This window comes from Larus michahellis, chromosome 21, assembly GCF_964199755.1.
Source record: "Larus michahellis chromosome 21, bLarMic1.1, whole genome shotgun sequence".
In the NCBI taxonomy this organism is placed as follows: Eukaryota; Metazoa; Chordata; class Aves; order Charadriiformes; family Laridae; genus Larus; species Larus michahellis.
In genome coordinates, this window is record NC_133916.1 from 2,852,389 (window position 1) to 2,865,067 (window position 12,679).

Below are 12,679 nucleotides of genomic sequence, written 5' to 3' on the forward strand. Positions count from 1 at the left end.
TACGATTTTTTCTTCTTTTTTTTTTTTTTTTTTCTCCTTTTAATGCGATGCGACAATCAATAACGTCATTTAAAAAAAAAAAAAAAAAAAAAACAAAAAAAAAAGGCCAATGACGGTTAGGGTAAATTTGGCACAAGAAAGTCCAGTTGGGATTTCCCTAAAGGATCCTGGTTCGGTTACAGCGGCGACAGGTTCCCGGGAATCACTCGGGGCTGGCTGACGACTTCAAAACGCGCCCCCCCAGCCGTGGCAGGGGACAGGCAGGGGCGAGGGAGGGTGCGCGAGGTCTCAACATCCGCGTGCCGCCCTCTGCTCGCCGCATCAGCTCACCTGGGCTCCCGGCAGCTTTTCCCAGCTACCTCCCCGCTCCTGGCCCTGCGGACTGTACATTTCACCTCCTGCCAGCTCTTCGGCGAGACACATTCAGGAAGAAGCCGGACAGGCTCTTTTTTTTTTTGGCACATTTCAGGGTACTTCGGAGGAGCGCTGACAGCCGCTGGGCTCGGCGTCCCCCGGCTGGTCAGCGCACGAGGACGGGCCGCTCCGTCGAGGCGGCGAATGCCGGGTCTGGAAGCAAAGGAGGAGCCGCCACCCCGAGCCCTTACAGGTAACTGGACGTAACGAAGGGATGATCTCCCCGCACGCGGCTCATGTGAATCATGGCTCGGTCGTAGGCCACCTGCACAGACTTGCGGATGCTGGTTTTTCGGCCTTCCATCATCTTTAACTTGTCCACTGTGTCGTCCACGCCGAGGGGATAGACTTTGTCACGCGGAAGCCACTGCCTGCGAGAGAAAGGAGAGCGCAAAACCCCGTCACTGAGGGCATCGAGTGGGGAAACAGGGAAAGAAGAGCAAATACCTGGAGGCCTCTTGCCCTCGCAACGCTACGCTACGTTCCCCTGCAGGAGGCTGACCGCTCCCACGTCCCTGGCTCTTATAGTGGCTGCCACAGGCCAAGGAGTTTGTCCCAAGAGTTTCCAAGACGTGGCCAAGCACTCCAGCTCCTCAAGCTTTCCCCACGTCTCTCAGCAGCGATTAGTCACCGATTGTCATCTCCTCCCCAGGAGCAGCTACACTCGTGTCATCTATTTGTTTATATAATTAACACCCCACAATGATCACAGAATGGTTCGGGTTGGAGGGACCTTAAAGATCATCTAGTTCCAAGCCCCTGCCCTGGGCAGGGACACCCCCCACCAGCCCAGGTTGCTCCAAGCCCCGTCCAACCTGGCCTTGAACCCCTCCAGGGATGGGGCAGCCACAGCTTCTCTGGGCAACCTGGGCCAGGGTCCCACCACCCTCACAGCCAAGAATTCCTTCCTCAGATCCCATCTCAATCTCCCCTCTTGCAGTTTGAGGCCGTTACCCCGTGTCCTATCATTACACTCCCTGATCCAGAGTCCCTCCCCATCCTTCCTGTAGCTCCCTTTAGGGACTAGAAGGTCTCCCCGGAGCCTTCTCTTCTCCAGGCTGAACCCCCCCAGCTCTCTCAGCCTGTCCCCACAGCAGAGGGGCTCCAGCCCTCCCAGCAGCTCCGGGGCCTCCTCCGGCCCCGCTCCAACAGCTCCATGTCCTTGTTGTGGTGAGGACTCCAGAGCTGGACGCAGTGCTCCAGGTGGGGTCTCCCCAGAGCGGAGCAGTGGGGCAGAATCACCTCCCTGGACCTGCTGCCCACGCTTCTTTTGATGCAGCCCAGGCTGCGGGGGGTTTCTGGGCTGTAAGTGCACGTTGCCAGCTCATGTTGAGCTTCTCCTCCACCAACGCCCCCAAGTCCTTCTCTTCGGGGCTGCTCTCCAGCCATTCTCCGCCCAGCCTGGATTTGTGCCTGGGATTGCCATGACCCAGGTGCGGGACCTTCCAATGATGCTAAAAACGTTTAAATGCATTTGACACGGAAGAACGACCTGTGGCCAAAATGCCTTCCTGCACGAGCACAGATTTTTCTCTCCTTGGAGTCCCTACTCAAGGCTTTCAACACTCCTCCGAGCTCCAGGGGAAACTTGGAAACTCCTGCGTTCCACAGAGCAGCAAACACAGGGACTTCCATGGTGGAAAGTAAGTTTTTATCCCCGAGAAAGCTCTGCCTTGTTCCAAGAGGCTGTAAGCACGAGCGTTTGGGTGCCTACAACTATCTGAGTATCATCCCGAAACAGGCAGCTTCCAGTAGACACGTCCCAAGCCCAAGTTGACCCCAACCAACTGATGACCTAAATTGCAAGTGCCTTTTCTATAGCAAGTTTTTGCTGTGCAGTCATTAGCCCAGGTTAACTAGCGCACTCAGAAACACGCTAGCCACCTTTCCTAACGAAGCCCAGCCCCCAGGAGTTAAATCTCGGCCACTGCTAGCACACGGGCAACCCCCGGCAGCTCAGCTTGTCTTCACCACCAAGACAAGGGACCAGCGTCAGTCTTTGTGACCCTTCCGCAGCATCACTGAAGTCAGCAGAAGCTGGATCTGGCACTAAGAGGGGTTTTTGGGACTTTCCTGAGGGGCCTTAGCTTCCCACAAACTGCAAACAAGGATCTAAGTGGCCACTTAAACGTATAAACATCTACCGGAGCTTGTTTTCAACAAGAGCAGGGCAAAGCCGAGGAAATGCTGATTTTTATTGGGAAGGTAGTTTCAATTACAAGTTTGGATTTAGATTTTTCAAAACTGATGATTACAGCAGCAGGAAGCGTGGCGCTGCCATCGATTTTTCAGCTGAAAGTCATTAGTACCTCTTTGAAGAACGTGCCCTGCATCAAGCGGTTCTGGTAATCAGAGACAGTGAAACAATGCAGTGTACTAACAAAAAAACCTCAGGAGTGTGTCTCTTGGCACCTCTTTTCCCCAGAGGACATAAAAATAATCACCGAGTGATGCAAACGCGATCCCCTCCTCAGCTTCCCCAGAAGACGGCACAGGCTTTTCCTTCGCCTGTGCTGCACCTTGCCTCCGCCTCTTTGAACTGCATAAAACACTGCAGCGGCCCCAAAATGTAGGGGGAACCACTCTCCCTTGCTGCTTCCCCCTGCTGTCTTTGGCTCTGCTCTCTCCCCGTGGTGCACCTTCCCTCCAGCCGCGACCCGGCCTCTGGGCAACGCTCACCTCCTCCTCCAGCCCCTCGCCCTTCCCTGCTCGCACGGGAGACGCTGCCTCTGCCAGGGCTGCCTGGCCGCATCCTCACTCAACCCCCTTCCAGGGAGAACAAGGAGGAGACGGACTCTCAAAGCACCGCGAGGCTCCTTTTTAAACTCGATACCTTATTTTACAGAGGCGGCAGCAGAAGAGGCAAGCCCATTCCCTCCTCCATGTGCACCCCAACAGCCCAGCATCCTCTTTGTCCGCAGCATAAACTCCCCGGAGCTGCGATCCCAGCCGCGCACGGGGATTCCGTCCTGTGTGACAATTTATTTCCTTGGTTCGTGTTCCCACGCGGCGTTTGCTGGTTAAATAATCCGGCGGGTTCAGCGTGCGGCCGCCTGCCTCGTTACGGCAACTCACCTCTCCCAGCATAACGTTCCGATTTTCTAAGTTTCCCACTGTTTCACGCATGGATTTCAAAGCCTTATTGCTCGTTTTTGAGGCACTTCACTGGTTTGTGGCTTATTGTATCTGCCTGGGTTGCTGTTACCACGTGAGCGTGGTCAGCCACTGATGCTAAAATCAGCAGATTCAGTCTGTCCAAGACAGAACAGTAAAAGGCCTTGAGATATTTCACTTGCCCTGAACCTGGTGCTCACACCTACATCTTCCGTCTGAAACAAATACCTTGATTTGAAAACTGCGGGGATTCGGCCCCTCTGAAAAATCAGGCAAGTCTAAATATGGAATAAACCCAGCTTTCCGAAAACGTTACCCTGGAGATTTTTGGCAAATCTTCCGCGCAGCAGCGGAACTGGCTGCTCAGTCTGCTGGTGTTTTAAAGTCAAACGCTTTCGCTAATTTGCTGCAGATTTTGACGACTAAATTAGCTCTTCGCGTGCCTCGGTATTTTTGTGGTGATGTGACCCCTGGGCGAAGGGGTGGAAGTGGGTGGAAGGGTGACCCCACCGTGGAAGTGGAACGCTCAGATGTCACGCTTTTGGGCCAGGGAAAAGCAGGCTGGCTTCCTCAGTTAGACTCTTCTTGGCTGCTGCAATATTTAAATTCTCCAATTTGCACGTAAGATAATCACCATAATTCCTGCATGCTCCCCAAAGAGCACGTTAAATCTCCCCTCTCCGCCATCGCCCTCACCGCAGATCCCCGTCTGTCCGTCCGCACACACTCACCAGGTTCTCTTGTTGTCAAAGAAAAGGACAAGGAAGAGCTTTTCTCCTGCCTCTGTCTGCCTCTGCTCCCCCAGCTTCAACACGTCCATGGGTGGGACGGGGATGGGGACCCCATTGTGCAGCAAACCCTCGCGCGGCATCTTGGGGTCGATTATCTAGTGGCACAGGGAAAGGATATTTAAGCACAGAATCCTTCAAGTACTGCAGAGAATGCGTTATTTTTTTTTTCCTGTTCTTTCAGTCTACCCGAGCTGGACAATTGGGATGGGTAAAAAAAATTGCTAGCTCCGTCTCAGCGGCAATTTTTAAGCAATTTTCCTACCCTTGAAGCTTTCAGTCCATTCAGTCCAAAGGCCGAGCACCCAATCGTAAAAAAAGGAAAGGATATCAATAGGTGGCTCTGCGTGGATGTAGATGCGTTCACACGAATTGGTAATTTACTACAAACTCGGTATTTTTGTGTTCAGCAAAGGATTTCCTTCCCTCACTCCTAACTTGTACAAGGCATGTAACACCACCGCTGTCCTCAGCAGGCACAACGCGATTTCCCAACAGCTCCGCTCTGCCGCGATTCCGTTGCCTTCAGCGGCGCCGCTCAGATTTATGCTGCTATTAGAGCAGAATCGGGCCCAGTGTTTGGAGAGGGGCCAGGCAGTGCCAGCTTTATCAGGTTCGGGGAACGCAGACTATGGTCATTTTGGAGAGAAGTAACAACGGATGCATCAATTCTCCCTGTATCGAGCAGAAATGTCAGCGTCCAACATTCGTGCTACGGGATCACAGGAGAACGAAACAGCACAGGGTGGATGTAACGCTCGGTCTAGTCCTCTTTGACTCCTGACCTTGACTCCTAAGGGCTTGAAAACGCAGTTTGGCTTCGACGTTGGCCAGCTGGAGGAATTTATTAAGACACTTCACTACGGCAAAAGAATGCTATAAAAAACCGTCTTTTTTGGGGACAATCTCACCATTTAAGGCCACGCTAAAGCACAGTTTAACTTTGGCTGTAGCCACACAAAGATCTAAAAATGCTTTGGCTGGCCAACACGGCTAGCAGATCTCCCCTCTGGGCTCCCACTTAGTCAGAGCACGGCCGAGGGTCACTCTTTTAGCCCAATCTGCCCTTTTTGATGGCATCAGAAGTGCGCTCAGCCACGGCCGGGCAGACACGCTGGGTCAGCTTACGGCTGGTTTCACAGCTCTGCTGCCTGGATGTAGGGATCCGTGTAATCTCCACGCTGACCACATTGGTTTCACCCCCTACAGCTCCTCAGCAGTCACGAGCGCCGTCTCTCTTGGCGATCCCAACCACGAAGGCACTCGAGGGGATGGCTGCAGCCATGCAGAAATTACACGGAGCAGAGACGGCAGGAAGAGCCACGTCTCAAGGAATATATTTAAAAGCGGCAGAAATAACAAAACACAGTCAGCCGACCTCATGCTCTGGTTTATAGTTTTACTTCAGCAATCTCTGTTGATAACTTAACAAGCACTTAAAAGCCCGCAGCGGTACTGGCGCTTCCCAGCAGTGACTGCGTGTCATGTCTTGCTTTGGAACCGACTGTGGTGCTCACTGAAGCCAGGTTTAAGGATGTCACATTAATAGTCAAATATCCAAAGACGGATAAATCTTAAGGAAATAGCGCTCAAAGGACTGGGTGCAAACACATGCGGATATTCTCATATTTAAATCAAACATATGGTTATTGCAAGAGGATATATACATCACAAGGCCAGTTGGGCACCTACGTATGGAGTTGTACTCACTATAGAGGAAAATGTGGAGGCAGTTAGACACCAGTGGAACCTGGTGCCTGCCTTTGTAAAATTTAGGTCTTCTCATGCCAACGGTACCGATTACTTTCCCCATACCCGCAGAGTGAACGGGAGAGGAGAGGAAAGATCTCCTCCTATCCCTGGCCCCAAGAGAACAATGTTTTATGAATCCTCTGCAATGCTCCGAAACAATGAGCGCAGGGAAAATTAACCGTGCAAAGGGGTTGGAAAAAAAAAATAATATTAAAAAGGACACATTGGATGATTTTGGGAAGTTTTCCTTTTCTGTCTGGTTACAGTGCACATCAGCGCTGTGTTCCGGGCTACCTGCGCCGCGGGTACGGACGGTGAGAGCAAGGGGGTACTTACCAAGGCAGGGTAGGAGGGATAGCCACGGCACTTGGCCCACACGAGCTCCAGGGGCTCCAGCTCAGCCTGACTCTCAAGGGACATCAGGAGAGTCCTGCCTAAGGGACAGAAGGAGACACGGCTTTGGAGGGCGAGTCTTTGCAAGGGGGTTACGGTAACACGAGAAACCACAGCATCATCTAACCCAGACACAGACGAACTACCGCCGTACTGAAAACATACTGCCAATATTTGTTTTACTTTTTTTAACCTATTTGCTTCCTCAGCAAGCAGAAAGCTGGAATTTCACCTTTTTTTCATAGCAAACCTATTATACAGTTATTCGTCACACAGGAACACACATTTAATCATTACTGGGTGCACAAATGCATAATTCCAGGCCATTTAATCAAGATCTAGAACAAAATCGAAAGCCACTTATTGTTTGTACGTATCTGCGTTGGGTATCCAATCCAGAGGAGATAAGACACACACCTCATCTGTAATAAGTTTACGATAAAATTTAATGTGCAATGAGATCTAGCCGGGCCACAGCGAATGCCCAGCCTCCTGTGTGCTCTCTCAGCACAGCCGTGTTCGGCATTAAAATAAAGCCACAATCTCCTAAATCACGGGTCTAAGTCTATGCATGCATGCAGCTTCAGATGAACTCTTTAATATGGAAATATTCATCCCATTCAGTTCTGGGGTGAACAGCTGCTCTATCACTGAAATCAAATGGGTATACAAGAGATGAATTTGGTCCATTAGGCTCCACCAAGCCAAATCCATCCTCAGTGCAACTGATGAAGCTGTATCTGAGATTAATCTGGACCACTGTTCAGAGAGCTCCTTTTTATTCCTCCTAAATACAAATATCTAGACTCCTCCGGTGCCGTAGACTTTGGGGCTATTTGATCCCTGCAGGAAATGCCTGGTTCTAGTTGACAGAAGTCTATTAGCCATCAATTTCTTCAACATGAAGTCAGAAGTATTGCAAAAGATCCTTTCAAGACATGAATAACTCATCTGCCAGCTTCTGCCCCTGGAAACGGAGTAATCATCTTCATTAACGTGGATTTTACAGCAAGTAGTGCTTGCGCTCGGGCCGGGAATGCTCAAACGCTTTACCAGAAGTCAGACTGAATCTAGAAAAGGCTGCGTACAACCCAAACGAGCGCCCTGCCAAGAGGGATCTGATCTGCTTCTCCACAGATGTATTCTTCCATTAATGAAATGACTTTCGAAACCACAGAATTGTCCCACTGATTCTAATTCTCCCGGTCCCAGCCCTGCTCTGCGAGCTTATCCCCGAAGCAGATTGCTGAGCGCGCGGGGGCTGGGATAATAACGGTTCCCAGGGAGCCAGCACACGGGAGCTGTGCAGAAGGGAACAGGCGTTCCAGGGACTCAAAGCTGAATTCTGATTTCAGCATAAACCTGCAATGACTCTATCACTGACACACCGTAAGGAAGACAAGAATCTGGTTATGTGAAGACTGGTGTAGTGCCTTGGGTAGTATTAGAGGAGCGTTACTCAATTTTACTCATGTATAGCACAGTCTGACAAAGACGACTTTGTTACGAAGAGCTTGGAAGCAACGACGGCAATACAAGAGGGAACAGCTAGGAAGTCATCTCCAGAGAGACCCTTCTTATAATTATGATTTGCTGTTTGTATTGTCATTAGAGAGAAGTAGTCCCAAAATCAGGAGAAGACAGTGCCAGGGACGTCACACACACCAGACCTACAGAACGCACCCACCTGAGGGCAACAGAGGGCACAGGCAGGCAGCAAAAGCAAGAAAAATCTTTTATGCAATAACGTGAATTTGTAAAAAAGCAGGTAATAACACATGGGGGGGTCAGCAGCATGGATAGTCCATGCAGGACTGGTTCCTGGCGTGCACCGTGTCCTGCTCCCCCTGGTTCAGATGGGTGTCAGCCCTGCAGTGTGGCGGGACGGGAGCAGGGTGCTCCCCAAAGTGGGGCTGCTGCGCCGCCATGCTCACCTGAGCTGCTGTAATCGGAGTCTCCGTTCACACCTTCCAAGAAGGGCACCCGGGAAAGAGCCGGCTTCCCTCGACTTCGCTTGGGAGGCATCAAACCACTGTTAGAAAGATATGGAAAAGCAGGTATTAGGAGAAAACGGATTGCCCTTGAAAACAAAGCCAAGTCAATGGATTCCTCAGCTCTGTTTAGAATGCAAAATTACTGTGCTGCGGCACCCTCGACATGACAAGAAGACTGAATACTTGAGCAAAATGTCAATCAATGCGTCCCTTGTGGTGCAAGTACACTGGACATCACCCAGCTTTGCCACGAGCAATGAAAAAGGCCTAATGGAAACCAAGCGATAAGGAAGAAACCCAGCAAAGACTTCATGCTGGAGAGCATATACGCAACTGGACTCTATCAGCCCATGTCCTGAACGTCCTTTTACCTCATCGCTACAAACATTTCAGAAAAGGGACTACCTCCACCTCAAGCAATCATATTTTTTCACTCATTGTAATCCGTTCCTTTTTGTTATTTATTTACAATTTTCTAAGAACCAGCCCATTCTGAATAAATTTGGTGCTCAAAAAGAGTGGAGACAAAAGCAGTAAACAGAGCCGTTCCTAAATAGAATAATTGCACAAGTTATCCATGAGACACCAGCTTGTTTTTAATTCCTTGTTTTGTGGGTGTCACACAGCTCTAATGTAATTTTTGCTGCGTGAATTGCTTGCAATTATTGTAATAAGCACTTGCATCGCACTTTTCATCTTCAAAGAACTATACAAACATCAACTAACAAGTCCCCACGCTCCCCTGTGAATTCAGATTTGTCTCCCTCGCTTCCAGCTGGGGAAACGGAGGCAAATGTGGTGGGGCCCATGAGGCCAAGACATGGTTTGAAAGGGAGTTTCTGGCTCCTGCTCCTGTTCCGAAAGCATCCTCAGCCCATGAAGGGTTTTGGCGTGACTCGAGGCAATGACCGAGCTGAAGATCCGGGCACACAGCCCAGGGAGAAGTGGGTGGGTGTCCCATCTCAGAGAAGAGCTGGAGGTCCTGTGCCTCCAAGGGGCTCGGCATGTTCTAAGGGAACTCATTTATTCCTAAGGGAAACAATTTACTGGGGCACTACGTGTTTCCCTCAGGCTGCCCAGAACCTGACTGCGGAGGCGGGATCACTCTGACGCAGGGAAAAGCCCTCACACCTAAATTGCTCCTCCAAACCCAGGGCCTTGCCCTTTGTCATGGGCACAAAAACCTTTGCAAGCAGATTTATAATGGAAACACGAATCTAAACCTTAGCTACAACCGCAAAATTACACACCTCTTTTGACAGCTAACATTCAGGATCACTCTGCATAGCAGAGCGAAGTTTTCATTTAAAAAACGCTCCTGGGATTCAACCCTGCTGCAGAATAATGTGTTACTCAGCTACTAGTTCTAAATCGTAGCGTCGGTCCTGAGAGCGGGTGTGCATGGGGAGATTTATGATTTTAAGAGCCCGACTGACCCTGCAAGCTCGAGGTCTTACAGGACTAACCGAGCACATTGCATCGGGAGGAAGCATAAAATGCCTGAACGTATTTCACTAGTGATGGGTCATCAAAGACAAGCAGAGGGCAGCGACATGTTGAAGGCACTGAAAATATTAGTAAGAATATCAACTAAGGAAGTCTTGATTCTGCCTGTCCTGGACGATCTTAGCCATCAAGGTCAAACGTTCTCAGCCTGCCACTCACACAAATGTGATTCTGGCATAAACACAGGTTTTACCGTGCAGTGAAAGGGCTGTGAAATGATTTCAGTCAGTGACAGGAGGCCTGGGTGGGTAGGTAAGACCAGAAAATAGATACGGTACCCATGTGTGCCCGCTGCATCTGACCAAAAGACGACACCTTTGCTCTAAGTCTGCTCAGTCCTGTCTGAAGTGCCCAGTTCTGCTTTTAAACCTCCAAGAGGAAGAAAGCAGCAATTCAGTAGGAGACAGAAGTTCAGATTCACCCGCTGTGCTGGGATGGACGTTTGAGTTCAAGGTTTTACTAGCTTTGGCTCTCAAGAATTGCAAGAAGGTATGCATCAGCGAGAGGATGTGTATGTATTAAGAAACAGAAGGGTAACAGATACCCATCTGCTTTTGGGTATCAAGCGCTGCTTTGGGACCCATTGCTTAAGAGGACGGGGTGGAACCTGAGAAGCTTTTTGTCCTCAGGGTCAGCACACAAAATAAGTAACAGTTTGGGCTGGTTTCGACAAAGAAGTCGAATGATAAAACCAGGCAGATTAATCCAGACACAGAAGGTGTTCTGGGGAACGGTTTTACACGGGGCACTTACCTGCAGGCTTCAAACGCCAGCCCACCGCCCAGGCTAGAGCTGCACTCCGAGTCAGAGCCGCTTTCTGCGTGCTTGGCGAAGCCGTTAGTCACTCCTGCTGAGGAAACAAATGGGACTCAGCCCAAAGGAGCAACAGCAAGACACAGAGATGCTACCAAGGCTCAGGTAGGGTCAGTGTCCCATGACTCACAGCCACAAAGATGCCGAGTACTTCAACCAGAGAAGGAACTCCCTGTGCAGAGCTCCCCAGACTCAGCGGCAACCAAAAGTGACTAATAAAAGTTATTTCTACCCCCGACACATGAAAAATAAGGCTGTCTTTGAAGAAGCAAGTGCTGGAGAAGTGCCCGGGGATGGTATAGGAGAGCTCCACGCGGTGTCCGGCTCACTGGGCAAGGCCAGAGGCCAGGAAATGAACCACTTGCTCATCTGGCTTCAAGTGTCGTTTGGAACGGACATGGAGGTTCCATGCTGACTGCGACGGACTTCTCCCTACCTCACCCCGGTTACGGCTGCTGGGCTGGTCCCTGCCCATGGGAGCAGGCACATAAAACCACAGCTTATTCGGTTACAGGTTCCTTGCTGAGAGAAAACTGCTCTAGGAAAAACTCATTGCTTCCACAGCTGGAAATGAGATTTTCCAGCAGACAGAGCAGACACTGAGGAAGCAAATTCCCCCTGGGTAGAAGGCGGCTCCCCACCACCTTCCTCTCTAGCCAGTGCAAATGTCACTATAGCTGTAAGTGGAATATTTCACTTCTTTGCCCCGTAGCCATAAATGGAATACTGCACTTCTTTGCCCCAGACGCCCACGGTGCTGGAGATCTTCCCTTCCCTGCCAGGTTTACTGCTCTGCACACTTGAGGGATACCTACACAGAGAGCTGGGATCATCCCCGAGCTTAGACAAGATCCATGACCAATGCCAGACAGGGGTGGACAGGGAATGACCCCCGAGAGCATCCCCAAGCCCAGAGCAGGCAGGGGAAGGCAGACGACCATGGCCTTCCCCCACCCAGGGACCCATCGCCCCCAGGTTCCCCATGGGCTCATCAAAAGCCCATCAGCCATACAAAGGGAAAACTGACACCAAGGCCACTACTGTGTTTCCAGCTGTAAATATGGAATGGCCACAAGGAGCACATTTCGGGGAAACACCTTGTTCTGACAATCCCGACCACGCCGACCTGCTCCTGTGGTAACACAGATTCGGCACACCAGACACTCCCTCCCGTTAGGAGAAATCCGTTGTGTTTGAAACAGTGGAAGGAGCCGAATCACAAAAGCAGCGCTGCAAATCATAGGAAAAAACCACCAGTGCTGCTTCAGCAGAGGAGAAATGTCACTGCCTGCTTATCAGCGATTTTCCAGCACCCTGCCTGTATGTTTTTAATTTCAAGCCCTCATTCTGACCTGTATCCATTGTGGGCAACTCCTCTCTGCTTTAACTACTGGCAGATGATGATGGCGAGTCTCTCAACTACCTGCCTTTCTTTGGGGAAGTCATTTGCGTTTCCTTTCATCTGTCCTGGTAAATCAGTTCCCACGTTCCAGTGCTTTCCTCCCTCTCTCAGTTTGCCAGCAACCTTCTGACAGCCAAATAACTTTAAGATAGTATTTGAGGTATGGGCTAAGTCCAGCCTTGCGGATGGGAACTGCGCGATGATGGCCGTTAACACAGAATTAAAAAGAAATCACATTGTCGTCACTCAGATGTTCCTTTTCACTTCGTGCCTTTCCAAATTTCACCTCAGCTGCTTATTCTCATTTGTAGACCTAATTTGAAAAGCAACCTCCTCGGTATTCCCACTAATTTTATTTAAATCCCAGAACTGAGGGTAGAGCTGATGTAAAAGCAACGTTTAACATCTCATCTCACACAGGCGCTGTGTTACTGGTCCACTGCACGCTTACAACTGATTGCACCATTTCTGTAGCAGGAAACTCTCACTCCTAGGAGCGCCCG

The 12,679-nt window shown here is 50.4% G+C and overlaps 1 protein-coding gene across 5 annotated transcripts in view; it reads right to left on the reverse strand.

The window, feature by feature from the left end:
- Nucleotides 1-12,679, reverse strand: part of BRPF3 (bromodomain and PHD finger containing 3) — a 27,837-nt gene continuing 15,158 nt past the window's right edge. For 3 of the 5 annotated variants that reach the window (XM_074564327.1, XM_074564326.1, XM_074564328.1), the window contains exons 9-13: nucleotides 10,715-10,811; nucleotides 8,396-8,493; nucleotides 6,405-6,502; nucleotides 4,260-4,414; nucleotides 1-785 (exon numbers count right to left, since the gene is read on the reverse strand). In XM_074564327.1, coding sequence (XP_074420428.1) covers nucleotides 602-785; nucleotides 4,260-4,414; nucleotides 6,405-6,502; nucleotides 8,396-8,493; nucleotides 10,715-10,811 — 632 coding nt within the window. In that variant the 3' untranslated portion in view covers nucleotides 1-601. The remainder of the gene's footprint in view (nucleotides 786-4,259; nucleotides 4,415-6,404; nucleotides 6,503-8,395; nucleotides 8,494-10,714; nucleotides 10,812-12,679) is intronic. The other 2 variants (XM_074564329.1, XM_074564330.1) reach the window with 1 other exon arrangement.